Below are 22045 nucleotides of genomic sequence, written 5' to 3'. Positions count from 1 at the left end.
GTTTGCAAAAAACAAAACATTAATTCTGATATGTTGTTTTTGTAGTACAATGAAACAAATCTCAAATATATGTGGTGTCGCCTAGTCTGGTAAGCCACACCCACTTTCTTGTACGAAAGAAAGTGGGTGTAAAAATGCCTTTGATTGCGAGACGAGACCAAGACCCTTGTGTGGTCTCAGGGTTTTGTGCCTGCTCTCAAGTCCAAGACTGATCTCGAGAACCATAACACTACCATTACACATTAGTGCTTGATGTTTCAGATAAACTAACAAGCACCGGATTACTGAATTTGAACATTGTTGTTGGCTTTGGTGCCTTGCCTTGGTAGCTTTCTCCAGAGGCATCCTGTCTTTAAAAGTTGTCTGACACTAATCAACTGCTACATTTGCTGAGCGACTGATGCTTTTAAATAAATAAATGATGCCACACAATGGTTTACTTCCACTTTGTTTAAATGTCAGAGCTAATTTCTCGTAGGAAATAATGAAAATGAAATTGATTTTTTATAGCAATGTTTCAAGTTAGACTTCTACATTTTGAAGCCATGCACATGGAAAAGCTTAACCACCAGAAAAACACATACTTTCATTCATTATTCGTTATTTTATTAGTACTTAGGGGTAGTAGTAGACAGGTGTGTCACACCAATGGGGGATATGGGTGTCGCAAACCCCCCACTATTTTAACATCTACACAATAGTATTGCAGACTCGGTGTGTGTGTGTGCGTGTGCGTGTGCGTGTGTGTGTGTGTGTGTTGCTAAAAATTGGACATTGTGCCGCAAATGGCCCTCAAGCCATAGTTTGGGTACCCCCTTATTTAGCATCTTCAATGAATCTAACTGCATTTCTTAACGTGGTAGGAAGCCGGAGAAAAGCCCTGCAATCACAGGGAGAGCCTTTACACATGGCTGGAGCTTAGATTTGAACCCTAAACCGCCAGAATTCACTACTACTACTAACCATAGTGTTGCCCTCCGTGTATTATAGGCTCATATGACGCATTGCACCTCACCGCAAACACATTTGTATGCTGCCAGGGATTAATACAAATAAACAAAGCAGATTGGTGCCTGTGATGGTGTTAGCTGTGGTGGAAAAACGGGGTCAAGGGAGTCCTCAGGATGTTTTCTAGCCCTAATTAAAGAGCACAGACAGCAGCCATTTATATTCCTGCTGACTTGTCTGTGATTGTTGGGTAGCTTGAAGACTGAAAAAAAATAGTACAGACACTTTCACAATAGAGGAGATGAGATACTACAGCATATGTTCTTTCCTTTTTTGGACTATGAAAAGAAGGAATTGTTTACTGTGGATATTTTGGGCATAATTTCTCCCATGTATGCATGACCTACAAACTGAACATAGGCAAGATTGAACATAGACAAAAAGGTGCTTCTCTTATTGAAGCTGTATAAATTGTAAGTAATCCCAATATTAAAGATGTGCTGTAAGATTATTTGGTTGATCAACCGAAACCCTCCAATAGTGTACCAAATAATCATTTGTGCCCATGTTTTTGCATATCCAGCTACCTGGTGTGCATCAGCATAAAGGACACATTGCAAGAGCTTTGAGTCACAGCTTCCTGTATCAGTTCATTACTATTCTAAGAGCATCTGACCATAGTCTGTGTCATGTCTCTGTGGTAAATCAGGAATTAAACATGCACTAGCTACAGGCAGGCACAGAGGGCTAAGTAAAGGGCAATTTGTCTTATTTAATTGCTGCCTGTCTGCCTGTCAAATGAATCAAATTATGCAGGTCTTTTGCTTTTTGAAAAGCTGCACTATTTTACCTTTTTTTTTTTTTTTTTTTTTAAATGAGCTGATGTCATTATTAAAGGACATGGCTTTGGGAGAGGAAAAATTGTATAGCTGATTCAGCTCAAACTACAGTTTTTCTTAAAAATTGTAATATAACAATTTAGAAATGAATATGACTTTTTCTATCTCCGCAGCTGTTGGAATAAAAACAGATGCAACATATACCGGTACTTAATATTTGTAAACATGAACACAAAGTGTCACAATTTCAAAGTAAGAAATAAAGATGAATAGAAATAAAATGGCAACAACGCTTCTACAGATAACATAAGGGGAAAAAACATGTTTTTTTTCTAGAATTTGAGGCACAGCGTCCATTTTTTAGCAGCCCGCATATAAGAAAAAAAAATAAAGAAAAAATGATCAATTTAGGGCAGGCGTTCTTCGGGTTCTTTGAATGCATGTTAACTGGGGATGCCAAATAGTCCCAAGATGCTTGCACTACAAGCATTATTGGTCTTACTTCCAAAATTGAAGGGTTTATTGTGGCCTATAACGTGCGCTTCATTGATTCATGCTTTAAACTGGGATGAAGTGTATTTCACTTCTTGAATTATCTTGCTCGTAAACAGGACAAATTTGTGTTGAATTCAACTGTTTGGACATAAAGAAAGACAAGAATGTACTCAAACACTGTAGTTGAACAGTTCATTCCAAAACACTAGATGACGTTCAAACTGTTCACATTTTGCAGACAACTACAGTAAACAACCGTAAACAACAACTGTAAAATGAAATGGCTCGAACTGTTGCCATCGTAACCTTAACGAACTCTTTAAGCAATGTATAAAATAACATTTTAACACTTTGAACTGTCCATTTAACTAATGCATTATAAAATGAACTTAGAAAAAGTCAAACTGATATCCCCTGAGATGCCTGAGAGACACTAATGAAGAGGGAACAGAAAAGTGTTTGTGAAGTGATATTATTAATGTGTTGGATTAATTAATACATTAATTTCCATGCACGTAATAATACATTGTAAAACACCAATAACAAGGTAAATACATTATTGCATACTAAAATACGGTATTAATTCATATACATTACATGACAATCCAAATACTCAAGAGTACATTTTAAAATATATGATGATCCATCAATTACTTTTGTCTCATCCCAAAAAAATTGCTCCAGAGTCCCAAGAAAAAGGCACTTATTTTGAATAACCTTCAGAGGATGCTTCAACAACGATGAATATAATTAACCCAAGAGAACCAGCAACATCTCAATCAACCGGCAGACGCCAAGCATCACTTGCACTGCATTCAAAATTGCAGTGTGCTTGCTATACCTCATTGGCAATGTAGAGACACTAGGTGGCAGCAATGTATCATGGTTTGGAGCACTTTGTTTTCAGCTTCAAAAGACAAATTCAATTAGTTTTATGTTCAAAAGGGGCAACTCAGGTTGAAATAATAATAAAAGTTTGGCCTTCAGGAAAAAGCACTACTGCACATATGTGCTTACTGCTTTATAAAACATAAATTTGGAGATTTTGCATACAGTCAGCCGAAGTGTGAAGATTGATGTGTGAGAATCAATTCCTGTATCTATGAGTTACTTCACCATCTCTATGAGCTTTAACACGTAACTGTTGTTCAGCGTTTTAACGAATGGAATTCTAATTTATTATGTTCTATAAAAATCTTAGTATGATTATTACATACAATTTCAGTATTTTTGGTTATGCTCACAAAGTTGTGAAGTTAAGTCTGGCTTATTGTTTAGGCCTTTAACACGCCAATAAAAAAAAAAATCGTACTTCTTACTCCCTTTACCAGCTGTGAGGTCATGGTGATGCTTAAGTAAGTGGTAAAACGTACAGTACTAAAATTGAATGTATAGATAAAAGATCAATCAACATTTACAATTTTACATCATCATCAACAAATATACATGTATGCTATGTTTGCACATATTGCATTAATTGCATAAAAGGAAGCGGTGAACTCACATCAAACTCATTGAGGGCAGCAGCCAGTTCTCCGATGCAAGCATGGCTGTGCTTCTCGTCGGTAGGCGAGGTGGCCTGAGCGGCACTGGAGATGCCTCCGATGGCCTCCTGCACTTGCTTGAACACGTAGTCCCGGTTGGCACGTGTAGCCGCCACGTCTGGGTGGCGCAGGAAGGCCTGCGAGGCGGTGTACAGCATGGTGGCGTTCTTCTTCAGAGCGCCGCGAGCAGCGGCCATTTCATCTCGACACTGAGGGTCCTTCAGCTCCTGAGGCATGTCATTGGGTTAGCACTTAAAACCACATTAGTGAATTAAAAGTTCAAAATGAATTTAATTTGAGATAAAGCAGATTCAGATTGAACACATTTGACATTATAGTTTGTAATTCCTTATGAAAACCTGCCAATTAAACATACTTTTCAGAGGGCAGCACTGCTTTGAGATTTGATGTTCGATTCTCGGCTCTGTGTGTATTTTGCATGTTCTCCCTGTGCTCGCTTTTTTTTTTTTTCCTGGTACAAGCTTCCCCCCACACTCCAAACACATACGCAATGTTAACTCAAGTGAAGACTCTAAATTGTCTTTGTAGCTATAGAATATTGAAACCATACACAGAAAGAACCGACTTGTGATTCCTTTCCAAAACAGCCTTGCAGTAACCAATACGCCACTGTGCTGTGTGCTGCTGAAGTCTGTAAGATTAAGAATCGGAATACTACCCAGAAGTCAAAAGAGATTTATGTTTTTTTGTTTTTTAAGTACAATTAAGTGAGTAAGGGCATTCAGTTACCTGCTGTCTCCGGGCTGCTACATAATTAAGCTTCACCATCTCTTTGCCAAATTCTTTGAAGCGATTTGCCAGGTCCTGTTCATTGGTTGCATTCTTAACTCCCTCCAGGGCCTCCTCTACCTGTCACACACACACACAGGTACATAATGGATCCCACAAAATAAATTGATGTGTGGAGAATATTTTCAACAAGGCTTTAAGCAATATATTTTAATGACATAATCGTCAAAAACCGGTACAGCGTTTATTTGGCTGAATGAATAAAAATGATTTTCCGCCAGCATGAAAGCGGATTTAGAAAAAAAAGACAATAACCATTAAGTTGTGCAATTTAAAAGGGTCTCAATTCAGCAATCACCATCCATTATGTGGGCACATTGTGATTCCAGACTCCTTTCCATCCCTAATGAAAGTGCTTTACAAAATGTAATGGAAAGGAGAGGAGTAAGAGATAACTTTGAAGAGGCCTTTGATGACAAGGATTATGCTGGCTTCAGCTAAGATCCTCTTTGGCTCTGAAGAATGGAGCTGGAAAAAGGGATTGACAAGAAAGTGTTGGGTGAAGGAAGCCCAATGTTTATTTTAATTATACTAATTAAATTGTTTTGTTTTTATTCTTCCATACTGAAGTTCTATTATTTTTATAATTTCCGTTTTTAAAATTGTTTAAAGTATCATTACAGATGTTTTGCAGTTGTCTTTGGTTTGTTTCCTAATTACTCATAGGTTGATGTCTACGATTAATTATGAGGTTTGGTATCATTTGGTATCATTGTTGCATCGTTTTGTAGCATAGTTTGATGTCAGAAGACATCATAAACCAAAATACAGAGGTACAACACTCATTAGCAAGAAAAATAGTTAAGCCAGCCTGGAATTAACCACCAAAAAAAATAGAAGAGTCTCAAAAATTGTGGGAGTTTACAAACTTATTAAGCTTTACCAAATGGCAGAAACACTGTTTGAAGAAAGAAATGATCTGCTCAAGATTCCAACAACAGCAACAAAATGAACTTGGAAGTCTACAGTATGGAAACGTTTTGTCTGCCAATTGAAAGTAAACATAAACTTATTCGGAGTTCTTCAATTTTGCAGCAAGATAATGACCCAAAACACACTGCCAAAGGAACTAATAACTTCATCAAGTGCCGAGATTTTAGACTCAAGATGGCAAGTCAATATCCAGACATAAACCCCATAGAGCATGCATTTCACATTTCGCAAAATCACATTGCTGGTTCAATATCAATCTTACAATTTTAAGGTGGGCCAGCAGCCTCATAACGTCAGCCATGTCGGCAAGGATGAGCAGGCGTGTGACAGCAGACAGCAGGGCACGGGCAGCCCTCACCATGGTGCCACGTTTCACAGAAGAGCAAGGGTCATCGGCAAACTCTGAGGAGGCAATGCGCATAGTCTCTCCTGCAAAAAAATAAATACAAAATACAGGCATATGTTACATTTACAGTTACACTATCTTTGCACACTATGTACATGCATTGACCATGTTAAAACACATTAACAGAAAACTTTCAAGAATAAAGAAATACAGGTAGTTTTTTTTTAATAATTAAAAGAAAAACAGGATTTAAAAATATTTATAAGACCTTAATCAAAGGTATAAGGAAAAAAAGTAAAGTTTTTAACCTGGATTTAAAACCATTTACACTTGGGGCTGACTTCACTTCTGTTGGAAGCTTATTCCATTTGTATGCAGCATAACAGCTAAATGCAACTTCACCATGTTTACTTTGAACTCTGGGGGTTCCACTAATTGACCCAGGTCTGCAAATCTCAGAGCTATAGTGAGTTTAAATTCAATCAGCATTTCTTTAATGTATTCAGAACCCAAACCATTCCGTGATTTACAGACCAGTAGCAGAATTTTTAAATCCATTCTAAAGCTGACTGGAAGCCAGTTTAAAGCATTTAGGACTACTGGAGTGATATATTCTGACCTCTTTGTTTTGGTCAGAACCCAAGCTGCAGCGTTCTGAATGAGCTGCAACTGTCAGATGTTCTTTTGAGAGAGTCCAGTCAGAAGACCGTTACAATAATCGAGTCTACTGGAGATAAAAGCATGGATAAGCTTCTCTTCATCTGCTTGGAACATGCAGCCCTTCACTCTGGGTATGTTTTTCAGCTGGTAAAAAGCGGTTTTGTTTGTTTTGTTCAGGTCTGGGTCTTTCAGCACCCCAAAATTTTTAACTTAAAAGAAAGACCTTAATCTTAGGTATGGGAAACGGGCATAGTTTTTAACCTGGATTTAAAAGCAATTACGTCTTGTTGGTATGTTTTAAATCTTTATTCATTTATATTAATTACTCTGTAAAGGATACATGTAAGTCAGGGGACTGTGTTGTACACAAATTTGGAGGAGAAAAATGCTTTATAAGGGTGATTTTGTGAGATTTGGTAATAACCAGGGTTACTGTAATTTAGGAAACTTATTGGAATTGCAGCATGAGAAAGCACAACACTGTGAAGCCCGTCAAAACCGGATGTCTGCTTGGCCTTGTGATGAGCAGCTAAAAAGTGACAGCCCAAGAGGTTTGCCTTCCAAATATGTCTGTCGTCTGAAAGCAGGTGCATAATTTAACAGTGACAAGAACTGAGCGGAACAGGGCACAGTGACATGGGTCGATGCCGTGAGGACAGATTAATTTCAAAATGACCTTTGCAAGGTGAACGGTGCAATTTTATAGGGAACATCTCATCCTATAAAACCAATGTTGCTTCTGACAAATGGCAGCCCATATGCATGCTTGTCACATTCAGCTTTGCCACGCATGACAAAGACATAGTAGACCAACACACCCAGGTCGAAGCAGCAACAGAGAATCAGAGCTGACCGAGCAGGAAGAAAATGAGGGCAAAACATGATCCATTTTTCTCTTAGAGTTGATGTAGTTATTGAGAAGAGAATCCAATTCCTTTCTTGGGGGGTGGATATTTGATTCATAAAAGGCAATGCTATGCCATCTTTTTGCATTGTGCAAAGAAGAGGCTACTTATCCTCATTATGGTTATACATGAGCTGGAGCTTATCCCAGACTGTGGGTGAGAGGTGGGGTACACTCTTGACTCGTCACCAGGCATCACAAGGTGCATATTGACAAACAATCATTAATTTGAGTACTTTAAAAAGGTGACTTAGTAGAACTCTTGATTAAATGAAAATGCTTTCACATGCTCACCTTGCTTTCGGACATCATCGACAGCAGCAATGAGCTCCTCTTTGAGATCTTGGCTGTCTTTAGCAATCTGCTCTCCCTTCTCCAAGAAGTTCTGAGTAGCCTGCTCAACTGAGACTGCTAGGACATGAGCCTTCTTGGAACGGCCCTTTTTCTTACTGGATGGTCCTTTGTTGCTTGTGTTTACCAAAGTGGTCACCTAGGAAGCACAAAGGAGGAAAAAAAGAAGTCAGACAGAGACAGTATCTGAGAATGTGCAGTATTCTGAGCCTATTCAGGTAGCAATTGTCTAAGGTCCACTCAGCAATGTGTGAGTGGTGGAAGATTACTGAAGGGAAAATAACCATGGTTTGATATGTTTCATGTAACCTCTTATATAAGGATATGTTGTCCTGAACTGTTATACGAATCCAGGTACCCAACAATTTGTAAATAAAGGGCGGAATCAGCCTGGGAACTCTTCCTTGTTTATACTACAGCCTTCCCTGCTTCGCAAAACATGTTTTCGAAAGTGTCTGAGAAAGGGCTTGGTTAGCCCGGTTCCTCACGCCAACGAATAAAAGACGGAGCGGCGCGCGGTCCGGACAGAGTCACCTGTGGAACACGTACGATTGCCCAGCCGTTTTGCAGCTCGTTCTACCCGGACCGTGGGCTCTCTGGTCTAGTGTCAAGGTAAGCGCTCATGATGATCATATTATGCTGCTTAACGATGTAGTGTATTGATTGCTGTTTGCGGGGAATAAAAGGCACCATTATTCTAGCAAAGCGAGTTGTGATTATTGCTGTTTGCAGGGAATAAAAGGTACAATTATTCTAGCACAGCACAGGTGTTGATTACTGTTTGCGGGGAATAAAACGTACGATTATTCTAGCACAGTACAAGTGTTAATTGCTGTTTGCGGGGAATAAAAGGCACAGTTATTCTAGCAAAACATAGCATATCAGTCTCTGTGTATTCATTGTTGCCGCCGACCACTTACGATCCTGCATAAAAATATAAAAGTGAAGTAGTGTTTTCCACAAAACAATTACATATGGCTTCATGCAGGGATTAATATTTGTTGAGGTCATCATGGAAGCATAAATATCAAAAGCATCCTTAAGAAAGATTTCTTAGATACTTAGTCAACACATTAAAACAGCACTTAAACCTTTCACTTAGAGAAAATCAAGCCCCTATCATCAAACTGATTAGCTGTGGGCATTCCCTATGTACATGACAATAAACACTGTCAATGTTTCTCAAGCGGAACTCTTTTTTACAGCTTGCATTATGCTTAGACAGAACTCCTTACAACAGATACTGCACACACTCTGTTGTATTCTGACTGAATCGGAACTCTTTGAGGACTTCAATTGAAAAATATGGCAAAAATAAAGTTACATTGCATCGCGGTTGAAATAATTGCTTTAGCAGTATGTTCTCATTTTGTCAGCAAATGGAATTCATCATATATTTCTTTTAAAACCTCTAGATACACACGTACTTGCTCCAACAGAGAGCTCATTATAAAGTGCAATGGGGTGGTTATTTCAATCCATGTTTAGAATCAATATCCCATTATTATTGAGACAAAACAAAACTGTGCACAATACACACTCGTCCTATACTAGTGATGAGTATTTGAACTTAATTCATAAGATTAAATCAAATCAATCGATTGATTCATTGTTATTGTTCAATACATGGAACTGATGGTACCTCACTAAATGGTCTGACTTCCTGCTTCAATGCTAGTGTTGCATTGAGCAGATGTTGCCGTATTGTACGTCTGTATAGATGGGGCTTACCTTCCCATAGACATCTTCATGATCTTAATTAGACCACAAACTTGAGACTGAATCAACAGTGTTTTTGCTTGCTTGATTACACTGAAGTAGCACACTCATTTTGCATCATTTGCTTCCAGACACCATTAATCAACAGTTGGTTCCATACAAATGAGGGCGCTCTTAACAGTTAATATACAGTACATAAAGAAGGCCACGCTGAAAAAGTCACAAAATAAAAACAGACTGTTTATTTTTCAAAGTCATTTCAGGTTAAAAGTTTGCTTCACACTATTAAAAAAAAAAAAATGTGGATGGAAAATATGGCAGTTCCATCGGTAGAGTATTCAGTTAACGATCCGTGTTATTACGATACAAACTAATCATGACCAAAGAGAACACTCTTTACAACAGTGTGCAGCAGCTGAAACATATAGTAAATACAGAGTCAGGGAAGGCATCCAATCACTGCGTTAATGAAATCCAATTTAATTGCTTTAGCACTATGCTTTGCAGCAGCAACATCACAAAGTGCTTGTAGTGTACCTCGGCCCTTTGAGAAAGCAGTTCATTATTGAACTATCCTATAGAAAGGGTTCTAGGAAAGTTACATTTTAGACATTTTTAAGACCTTTTTAGACCATTATGAGAAACATTTTAGACCAACTTCAAGTCATAGCAGGCTGGTGCTTTCTGGCTTTCGCGTGTGACTTGAGGGACTTCACGCCCAAAGCCTCCAACTTTATTATTTTTTTCATACTTTGCAATGAGCCGAATGCTTATCGCCTTCTACCTCTTCCAACCAGATGTAAAACTATGTACTTTCAAGCCAATTCTTGTTAAACTGACATTGACCAATTTCACAGAAACATGCCGGCAGTCCCCATTCTAACTAACTGCATAAACTCCATGGAGAGGAAAACTTGAAAGGCACGATTTAGTGGACACACATAGCCACCTAATTATAATGCAAAATTCACACTAAAAGCAAAGGGAGTGTTTTGCCTCGCTTTACTTACTAGCGTTTCACTGCCGGAGTTGTACATGGCCGTTTCATTTGCGCACACCAGAGAAAGGGGCTTTGCTTTGCTTCACTTATCATAGCCACTTCTACTACAGCAATATTCCTCTCAGGGAAAAAAAAAAGTTTTAACGTTGCAATCAAGTGTCCGACACTGTGCTATATTGCTCTAGCTAATGCAGGGTTCTACGTTAAGCCTTTTAAGGTGGTGTCCCTGCCAGAACCAGCACTGGCCCTGTACTGTATAGTGCTAGCCTTTGGCCGATACCTCACATCAGAATTTGGTCAATTTAACATTCTATATATATATATTTAGCAGATAACTTGTAACTGTAATGGAATACATTTTTAAAGTACCCCTTTCAACCCTGTATATAGTTATGACATATTCATTAACACAGGGTTGGGCTGTGCGATACACACTGCAACCACTGAGAAAGCTAAAGCATGTGTCTCATTTTATTCACAGCTCCTTGATGTGTTGCTCTTCAACAGTAGCTTAAAAAGCTTGATGTATTTTTAATTATGCCGTGAATAATCTCACAGCAGGCACTTTGGCTCACGGAATTTATCTACCTTCATACAGATTTAACAGTGTTATTTTTATGAACATATAATGCTGTCTCTGCACGCAGGTGCCAGAATATCCCAAGAACAAGCTAGTGGGGAAAAACAAAACAAGGGCTTTATTAGATTAATGTTGCATCTAGGTGGGTGTTGAATTTCTTGGGTTGGCATGAGATTCACCCTTATATTGCCCATGGGTGCAGTTATTTTCCTGCACCTAAAATATGAACTGCCCTAGGACTGAGGTAAACCTAGCAGCTGCTGTTACTCTTTTCAAAATATTGCATACACTGACCAGACTGGTGTGATTTAAGTCATACCAAACAATGGTATGCTATATGGACTTAATGTGCATTTAACTTTAAATACTGGCTTGTATCTTTTAATTTGAAATGGCAACTATTTAAAAGTTGCCTAAGATTACAGTTATGTATGCTGAACTCCCAGAAGTCTATGCAACCAACAAGCACAGAAATTATGTTACCAAACATCCTTGAAAGTGGTGAACACGGCATGGAGGAAAATCAACACACTCTTTTAAAGCTGAGTGATAACATCAAGGTGCTCCAACACTACAGCTTTTATTAGCGTTGCCAAAGCATCCAAGTTCACTGTCACTTTAATAGTGACACAAGCACAAGACAGATTGCCTGGCTGGCTAACTTTTGGAACATAATCAGCTCTGACAGCCATCAAATTCATACTGGGCTTGCTGCAGTAATGACGCAAGTACAACCCACTGCAAGGAACAATTGCTCTTATACTTGACGTAGGAGATGATTACATTTCCAAACACATAGTAAATACAACAAATGAAACTGAGAAAATTCCAAAACAGTAAACTATGTATCTGACACAGGTACTACTACAACAGTACAACTCATGCATGTATCTTGAAGGGATAAAAAATTAAGTTGTTGAGATGCCATTCACAGTAGCCAAAAAAGTGTTTGAGTAAGATAAGGTAAAATGACGGTGGCATCAACTTTGATGTACTCAATTCAAAATGCATAATTGGTACAATTATAGACTAGAGCTAACTACCTTGATTCTTTTCAGAAACAAATAAGTAGGCCATTGTCCAGTGAATGCAAATGATTGCCTTGCCACTTCTCTATAAACTTGGAAGTGCCTGTACTCTTGTGTGAATTAGCAACTTTGCTTGGATTTTTTAAAAGACCCTACTGGGGTTATTTTATTAACAAGGAACTACTAAAACATTCGAAAGGTCGTGCGTTGGTGATTAAGCTTCCACAGTGGAAAGGCTAACCTTTCCCTGCATGGTACATGAGGGTATGGTGTGCATTGTGCTTCCATTTTATTGCTCATCAATCGCATTAATTGCCGTGTGGCCTTTTCTCTCAGAACACTGGCCAGTGGATTCTCAATTCAGCTGTAAATTCCTGTGGCCCTTTGTAGATATTTAATTTTCCGCTTTCAGCCTTTTATACATGAATGATAGGCTTTGACTTAGCACAAGGAAAGGCAGAGTGTGTTTGGAGAACTCAAGTTAACATTATATTAGCCCAATTGACATAACGTGACTATATGTATGGATAGACACTAAGAAATCTTGCTAATCTAAGTTATCTTCATCGAACGTGGCATACATACGGCCCTTACGCCCAAATGTAACAAGTATAGTGAAAGAAAAGGCTCATGTGGATGGGGAGTAGAGAAACATTACTACTACTAGTCAACATATACTGAGAGGGGAAAGGCACGCAGTTGGATACTTTTCTAGCTGCAGAGATTCTCCCATCCAATTAGGTCTGTCATTTACACAACCTAATGCAAAAAAATACTCTGAGTGGAGGAACCCGAAATTGTGGGTGTTCCTTTTCAAATCTATCCTTCCGTGCATTCTCCAACTTTTCCTCTAACGTGCTCAACTTAAGAGGTTGGCGTCCCTTGAGGCGGGGCACACCCTGAACTGGTTGCCAGCCAATCGCAGAATCGCATAAGCATAGTAATCTGATTAAAATTACTTTTATTGCATTAATTTATGGACGGACAGATGGACGGATTTCCTACATAATAAAAAAAAAAAGGTTCTTCTTCATTGTGTTAGTTCAGAATGTGAGGTAAACTCCATGCTAAGTGATTTATAGCCTGCCTGAGAATTCAATGAATCATACTTCCATGATGTTTGCGCACACATTCCGCAGAACGGAAGAAGCTAACTATTTCCACTGCTGCCCCATATAGGCTGATGGGGTAGTGGTTGCCTACATGTCCCTTGTCTCATCTCTGTCCTCTGGCTCGTCATTGTTTCTCATCTGTCCAATGATTGTGGCGTGATTGTTGTTATGAGTGGCTACGAAATGAATAATGAACAGAGTACAGCTGGGTGTTTGAGGTACACCGTTGTTGAGAGCCTCACCACCTGGGACCTGCCCGTAATGAAGTCCATGATCCAGATGCAGGTGGCGGAGTCCAGTCCAAGGACCCTATGTTTTAGGACCAGATTGGCAGGTATAAGGGTATCAAACGCTGAGTTGTAGTCAACATAGGTGTTATCCTCGTCCAGATGTTCAAGGTGGTGTATCATGTTTTGATGTTATCCACAGACCTGTTTATTCTGTAGGCATACAGCAGTGGGTCTAGAGAGTCTGAGGTGCGGCTGTTTATGTGTCATGACCAGTTTCTCTATACAATTCATGGTTATGGGTGTTTGAGCCATGTGACAGTAGTCATTGAGACCCGTAACCCTGGTTATCTTGGTTATCGGTGCAATGATCGTCTCTTTGAAGCACACTGGAGCGACAGCCTGCTGTAGTTATGCTTTGTACTGTAGATGTTGGCAAACACTGGAGCCAGGGGTGGGATACCGACTGGGCAAGCCGCTCTCCTTGCATTCACCCTCCTAAAGGTTCTGCGGACCTACGACTCAAACAGTTGTAGTGTGCGGTCCTCTGGCTGAGCGGGAATCTTGATTTTTGTGGTGTTCGACTGTTCGCACTTTCAAAGCAAGCAAAACTGTGTCCACCCCATCTGCTGCTGGGGAGGATCATATTGGTGTAACGTTATACAGGACCCTCGCTACTTCTCAGTTCACTTATTGTGGATTCACTGGATTTTTATTTGGGTCCAAAACATAATAAGTTAATCGTTACATACACTGTAGCACCATTGCAAACAAAAGTGCATCAAATTATTCATAACAACATTTCGACAAAAATAAGCATTAATATTCACACTCATGCTTAAAGTATAATAAAAAGAAACGTATGGCATTTCTGTTTGATAATTCGACGTGGATGGCAGTGGATTGCATTTCCATACTGCCTAGTGAAGGTGAACATGTTTCGCTTGCAAACCGGAAGTACGTCAGCGGAAACCGGAACTACGTTTAGCGATAATACTTTTCCTTTAAACATGAATAAAAATAGTAATTATCCATCCAAACAATTAATAAACCTTTCTTATGACTTTTTTTTTTTTAACAACCTCTACTTTACGGAAATTTACCTATCGCGGGCGGGTGTGGATTGTATCATCCAAGAAAAGTGAGGGAAGACTGTCGTGTAGCCCAAATCTTAATGCTGTACTGAATAGAAAATAGGGTATGAGTATCATTGACCCGAAAATGGGCAATGGGTGTCATCAAATTTATTTTCAAGATTTACATTTACAATTAACCACACCAGAAATAATGAGACGATATCTGCACCAAGCATGGGCTGTTTAGATTACATGTGGTGTTTGGGGGGGGGAATAAAAAAACTTTAGTTTTCCTTTCATCCTTGTCCGCCGTCTCCCTCGTGCACACATCCAACAGAGGCTATGAGGCAGGCTCACTGTCAGAGTGCTTTGAAGATCCTAAATGGTTCAGCTGTATTCTGCTTGTAGATCTGTTGAGCATCACCATGCCTTTGGCTGTGCCATTACATCACAGTGTTCTTGCTGGAGTGCCCGAATGAACCAGTGTCAGTGTCAGTGCTTGGCCCTTTAGTGCCACTGTCCTAGACATCACAAGGGATGCATTATTTTAACCTTGAACTCTACTCTACATCGCCCGCAGCTGTCAAGCTTGAACAATGCAATATTCAACCTTGATGAATGTAATGGATGATGAAAGATTCCCTTAATCTCTCGATGTAAAGAATGCTGTGTGTGCTTTAAATTAAGTCCATGACTTAATGACAATATAATCTAATGGTATATAAAGCTTTGGCTTGCGACAGTACTAATAACCCATCCACAGGAGATGTGTTTCTGAAGCAGTCAGCTTTGATGCAATGTATTTTCTATGGTGGATAAAAAGCAAGGCAGCAGACAAACAGCATCTGTGCTTGGCAGCTGTTCAGAACCCTGGAGCATGCCATATGCTGACAAAGCAAGGTAGCGTAAGGTGCCTGAAGACAGATGAGTGGCTCTTTTGGCACATCCCAACCAAATATGGCTGAAAACTTGGTGCTAAACATTACGACAATTTAGACAATAGAATTACATGTAATGTTTTTACAATTTAAAAACATTATGACTATTTAATCTAACAGAAAAAAATAAAATCAACACAGGAATGCATTATAAACATCAAATGTAAACTCTGGCACTCAAACAAGTACTGTGAGAACAGGAAAACTGCTTTAGAAATGATGGAACATTTTGAACCTCTGACACCAGTGTCAAATGCAGTGCATCTACTATTTACTTGCGTTTTAGTCCTCCAGATTGGACTTGCTCTTTTTTAAACACTACATTTATTTATTTATTTTTTAAGTGGGAGTCTTTTCATCGGTTTATATTCATATATTGTACAGTAAGTAACATCATTCTTTTAACTATTCCCAGAGATTTCAGAAGATTTTGGATTGTGAACATCTGAGAATATGTTCTTTATTATTTCATACCATTTCCTCACATTAATTTAAAATTAAGAAGAAAATGCTCCAATCTTTGTTCTTTTTTAGTAACGCTGCTAAAAAAATAGGACAACTTTAAAGGATAATTTCATGGCTTTAATCCAATTTAAACAAAAAGCATAACATTCCATGTTGCCACCAAAATATGTCCAATGTTATCTTGATGTACTATGACAGTGACTGCAGCATGAATTCTGAACCCCCTTCAATAAATGTATTTAGCGTTATAAATGGAATTAACACCCAATTGACACAGCACTAATACAATAAAGATGACTTCTGAGTCTGGTCATGTCCTCCATGCAAATGATGGGGTGAGTACTTACCATTAATGAATCCATTTTAGAGAATAAAAGCAACCAGTGTCAAGTATCAACATAGCCCTGTCAGAAAAATGGAACTGCTTTCACATCTCTCTCTCGCACTGTGACCTCTCAAACACGATGCTACAGCACAGATATTGCACAATGTCAAAAAATATCCTAATAATGGAAATTTTATCCAAGTGGCGGAATTAGGGCAGAGAGCTCATGAGGTTAATCCATTTGGTTTTGCCAAGTGTTCATCATGCAATAGTTTAGTTTAGACTTTATTTTTGTTTGTACATGTGTGTGTGTGGGGAAGGGGGGTAGTGTAAGAAATAACAAAAATATGACCAAATGAATGCGCATATTATGTCTGAATAGGATATTACTATAGCCAAATGACATTATTGAATTTATTTGCCAACCAGACAAAACAGTAACTTTCAACCTTTCAACAGTACAACCCAAATCCACAAAAATGCAGGGGAACCTCTTATATTAATTTACACCAGTGTGCTTTACTTTTTGTTTTTCTTTGTAATTTGTGATGTGTGATGCAACAGGAGACAAGCCATGGGGTTTATGGGTAGTACAAAATGAATTCCTGACTACAAATTCGCCTCATAATCTGGCCTAAATTTTAAGAAAGGATTTAATCATGATAAGTGAGACTACCATCGGAAGCGTCATTTCATGGATAGTCTGCTTGTCTGGTGTCCAGTGGCCATGTTTAATTTTATCTAACTATAACAAATCATCCAATTGATGCAAAACAATAACAGTGCCACATTCTTATCTGAAAACACTCAACACATCTAGTCCTTTACTGAAAAAGATGACTGTCGTAGAAGGAGCACAATATCATCCTTAGTTTAGCATATCACTTTTATTGAGTGGCTCAGTAGATGAATGAATTCAATTAATCAGTTCAGGGAAATGCATAAAAACTATTCGCAGGCTTTACTTTCAGTTATACAGCCCAGCTAAACTGTATGTAAGTAATTCATATAAGGTGAAAGCTATCAGAATGAAACCAAGGGACATAAGAAAAAATCATTTAAAAAAAAATCAAAATCAGATATTTTGTGTAGGTATATTTTAGACCCATTTCATTAAGGTGAACCTCTTCTCACTGCCGTTATGGGTTACATTTGCATCAAAATGTTTAAGGAAATACCTGCGTAACGAGTGGCTCTAGAAGTCGCTCCACAGTCACCGTGCGGATTTCAAGACTCTTTGGGTCCCATTTCAACAAGATAGGGGAGGTGGCGGTCGTCATGGTCTCTGTTGAAGTCAAAAGTACATAGAAGAGTAGTAAAATTTCATGTTGCATTACGATAAAATAATGCTTTTAAACACAGGTATCATGTGCTTTACTGACACTGGCATGAAAACGGGTCAGGGGTGAAAAATCTGAGAAGCATATATGACCCCTCTAGGGGTGTCCAGAGGGATGCTCCCCCAGAAGAAAATTAATAAAACATGTAGCTATACCTGGTCATATTATTCTACACAAGAAATGAGACAGACGAAAACAGAGCAATTTGGAAACCCAGTTCAGATTAGCAGCAAGTAAAGTGTGTTTTTACAATGTGCCTGTGGACACACACGCTCGCTTTATATTCTCAAGAATCAATGCCCAGGCCATCCCAAAGTATATCTGACCGACACGAATGCCTCATGCATCACTGTCCAAACCGGCTATTAAGTTTTTATCAACACCCGCCAAAATGAATTTTTAACCCTCATTTAGTGGGTGTTAATTTAGATCTCTGCTTTGTTTATATATGCCATTTGCAGTGGATGACACTGTGAAACAACCATTTAATTGAGACACAAATCATTATATCAAATCTGTGTGGTTTTCTATATTCCCCTGGCTTAGACACGACGAGTCGGATGAGATGAATATTCACAAAGTATTTCCAGAATAATAGTAACATAAAGTGAATAAATATCAATCATTCAACAAAGGCAGTGGTTCTCTAAATTACTAACCCTAACGCTACAAGTACCGGTCCACCATAATGACCAATATAAAAAAACAGTAACGGGGTAACTGGGCTTAGTGTTTGTAAAAAAAAAACAGATAGAGGCTTTATTCCTAAAAAAATTACCTGTAGTTATTATTATTGGTAGCCTAGCGACTACAAACATTAATGCTGGGCTTGAATATGAATTAAAATATATATTTTTAAAATAATAACTAAATAAACAAAAATTTACTGACTTCAGGACTTTGTGTTACTGCCATCGGTCGCAAAAGTTTGGGGCATTTATAATTGCCGTAGTTCACAAACTCTGAATAGAAGAGCACGTTGTCAGCCCTTATACTGGGACGACACGCTTCCGGAAACAACTTCAAAATAAAAGCGCTACAATACATTGATCTACATATACTACTTGGTAGGGTAAGGTTTATTTTGAAATTGGGTTTCTCTCAGCATTGGCCCCGTGTATTGTCATGCATACTGCGGTTAGCTTGACTACGACTCAGCGGTTATCCAAGGCAGGACTCGTTTCAGCCCAAGTATTAATAATCGTTTCTGTACGATTATGCCAATTTTGTAATCGTGGAGGGTAATAATTTAAATTGTAATTGAATTTTGATTAATTGCACAGCCGTAAGACGAACCATGAAGCTACAGTACATAGAACTCGAAAAAAGACATATTGTATGAAATGTTATGTGTTTGTTTTATTTATTTGTCTTATTTATGTCTCTGTCATGTGCCCACATGTGCGGTGCACGTAGCAAGAAGGCAACGAAAAATAAAGTCATATGGTGACTAACTTCAAAATTCTTATACCGCTTAGCCACATTGGCGAAGACGTTTCACGACCTAGTGCCAACCCTGATCAGGTTTACTAAACATTTGAAAAATAAACAGTACAGACGCTCCCCTACTTACGAACATTCGACTTACGAACAACGGTACATACGAACATTTCTGCGCGTACAGTATGTCGAAAAATGTTCGGAAAGAAATGCTGTAAGTTAGATTTTGTATTGCGCGTAGTGCTTCTTTCCGCCGCTAATACCGACGATAAGCGCTGTGAGAGCTCATTGGAGGCTGAGCAACGTGGCGAGGAGGAGGAGGAAGAAACGCCAGTCCCCATGAAGCAGGAAATAACTTTTGAAGCCGATTCCAGCTACGACGAAGAATCTCTCATGATATAAAATCCTCCTCTTCCTCCTCCTCCATCATCTCCTTAAGCATCGAGTACATCTTCCAAAAGTAAGTTAAACTTCATTTTATTTATCTTATTACGTACATGTACATACTGTGTGTGTCTCTCGCTCTCTCTCTCTAACATACGTAGTACAGTACAGTACTGTACGTATTCTCTCCATTTTATTAAAAGTTTTTTTCAGTACAAACCAATGCAGGTTACTTGTACAAGCCTTAAACATACTTATATAAACCTTCAATATACTTATATAGGCTTTAAACATAAATTATAATACAAAATATAGCACTGAAGCAACTTACGAACAAATTCACCTTACGAACGATCGTCCGGAACGTAACTCGTTCGTAAAGTGGGGAGCATCTGTAATTGTATGATTTTCAGGAATGTAGCAGAAGTGTAACATTCTTACATAATTTTATCATCTTTCTACTCGGGCATTCATTGACATAACTTTTTTTTAGTTTGTTTTTGTATACAGTGCTTAAAGACACTGGCATTGTATTGGTAATGTGAGGACCGAACAGCTGGCATGGCGCTAGCAGACTGTTGTTGCTGTGGTGATGTGTTTCTACAGAACACACTTGCAGTATGGGCCAATTGGGACAAGACCAGTTTGCTGCCAATGCCAACGTGGCCACGGGGGAGGGACTAAGGAATGTGGGGAAAAAGATTGATAGATCTGGGCCAGAAGCAATAATTCTAAGCACAGTAAGTTAAGATGGGACAACTAGAAATTTGACAAAACAAGATGCTAAGAACAGCTTGTAGGTTTAGTATATGAGGCTAAATTTGCTTTCCTTTTTTGAATGCAAGCTTCTTCTTTTTTGACGACCGTATTACAAAATGTTACCTTTTCCGTTTTTAATTGTAAAAAATAATACTCTAATCGCACTTCTCTCTCAGGCAGTCCGCCTCTCCCTCACGCATGTGTACTTCACCCACACAAGAGTCACAAACCTAGCTCTCAATCGCACCAAAGCACATCACAACTTTCTGGACTCTAATTGTCATAGAAAGTGGACTCGCACATTTACCAAGTAAACAAGACGCCAGTTCTGGTTCATACCGGAAGTTGCACACATAATTCACGGCAAGGCTGATGGGGTGTAGGAATATTTTGCCGGTTTGAAGCTTATCAGTAAAAAATCATATATAAACTGTGTCACATTTTAAAGCCGCAGGTGAATGGAAAATAACCATGGTTTGATATGTCCTCATGTAACCTCTTATAAAAGGATATGTTGTTGTTCTGAACTGTTGTAAAGCACAAGGGCAGAATCGAGCCTGGGAACTCTTAAGTTAAATGCCTTGTTTATACTGCAGTCCTCCCTGTTTCAAAAACATGTTTTCGAAGCAGGACGCCTGCAGTCCTCCCTATTTAAAAAAAACATGTTTTCGAAGCAGGACACGATTCAAAGGGAGGGTGCTTGGGAGAGGACTTGGCCAGCCCGGCTTCTCACGCTCATCCCTACTTGTTAAAGAATAAAAGACGGAGCGGCACGCGGTTTGGGTAGAGTCAGCTGAGGGAAACGTACGTTCGCCCAGCCGTTAAGCAGCTCGTTCTACCCGGACCGTCGGCTCTCCGGTCCAGTGTCAAGGTAAGCGCTGATGAGATTATATTATACTGATTTGCGTTGAAGTGTGTTGATTGCTGTTTGCGGGGAATAAAGGACACAATTATTCTAGCACAGTATATGAGTCTCTGTGTATTCATTGTTGCCGCCGGTCACTCACGATCCTGCATAAAAATATGTAAGTAATAAGTGAAGCAGTGTTTTCCACAAAACAGCAGGGTTCAAAGGGTGGGAAAAAAGTAGCTGCTTATAGTCCCAAAAAAATGGTAATAATGGGATATATGCCACAAACTTCCACCTTCCGTAAGTCAAATACCTACGCTGTTTCTGGTTACTGTTTGCATCATATAGGCCCTGTCCCAATACTCACACTTCCACCCTTGCGCCCCTCAGGCTAAATTCAACGCAATTCAGGCGAAAGTGACGTGTAGTGTATACGTCACTTTCCGCAAAATTGACGTGTAGTGTCAAGTCTAGCATCACTTCCATTAACTGTTGCCCTTGGACTCAACGTTTTAACCATAAGTTACACAATGTGGCATGACAGTGATGCTTTCTTCACTAACAAATGAAGTGAGGTTTAATACATGCCTCCCCTCTGAGTGCAATCTAAAAATGCTGTTGACATCTGTGCATTACTGCATTGTCACGTAAACAGCAATCGTTATCCATCCATTCATTTTCCGAACCGCTTATCCTCACTAGGATCATGGGCTTGCTGAAGCCTATCCCAGCTGTTTTAGGGCAGTAGGCAGAGTACTCCCTGAACTGCCAATGGTTATCTATGTACTAATCGCCTTGTAGAAGTTAAATTGATATTGTGTTTTATATAGATTATAACAACTTTGATCAGATGGCGCATGCTTGTCTAAACATTAAAGGTATGGCTTTGAGGCCTTTTAGCAAGATTAAACTAAGTATGTGACAACACTAAGACACTATAACTCAATTCAGGCAACCCTCACTGGCAAGTGT

The 22045-nt window shown here is 39.0% G+C and overlaps 1 protein-coding gene across 3 annotated transcripts in view; it reads right to left on the bottom strand.

The window, feature by feature from the left end:
* Window positions 1-22045, bottom strand: part of ctnna2 (catenin (cadherin-associated protein), alpha 2) — a 227923-nt gene that overhangs the window by 194691 nt on the left and 11187 nt on the right. For 2 of the 3 annotated variants that reach the window (XM_077571045.1, XM_077571046.1), the window contains exons 2-6: window positions 17479-17585; window positions 7774-7969; window positions 5832-5998; window positions 4577-4696; window positions 3787-4053 (exon numbers count right to left, since the gene is read on the bottom strand). In XM_077571045.1, the coding sequence (XP_077427171.1) occupies window positions 3787-4053; window positions 4577-4696; window positions 5832-5998; window positions 7774-7969; window positions 17479-17580 (852 nt within the window). In that variant the 5' untranslated portion in view covers window positions 17581-17585. Of the gene's footprint in view, window positions 1-3786; window positions 4054-4576; window positions 4697-5831; window positions 5999-7773; window positions 7970-16322; window positions 16437-17478; window positions 17586-22045 lie in introns of those variants that run through there. The other variant, XM_077571047.1, reaches the window with a different exon arrangement.

Source organism: Vanacampus margaritifer, chromosome 7 (assembly GCF_051991255.1).
Source record: "Vanacampus margaritifer isolate UIUO_Vmar chromosome 7, RoL_Vmar_1.0, whole genome shotgun sequence".
NCBI lineage: Eukaryota > Metazoa > Chordata > Actinopteri > Syngnathiformes > Syngnathidae > Vanacampus > Vanacampus margaritifer.
This window is presented reverse-complemented; position numbering and strand designations above follow the sequence as displayed.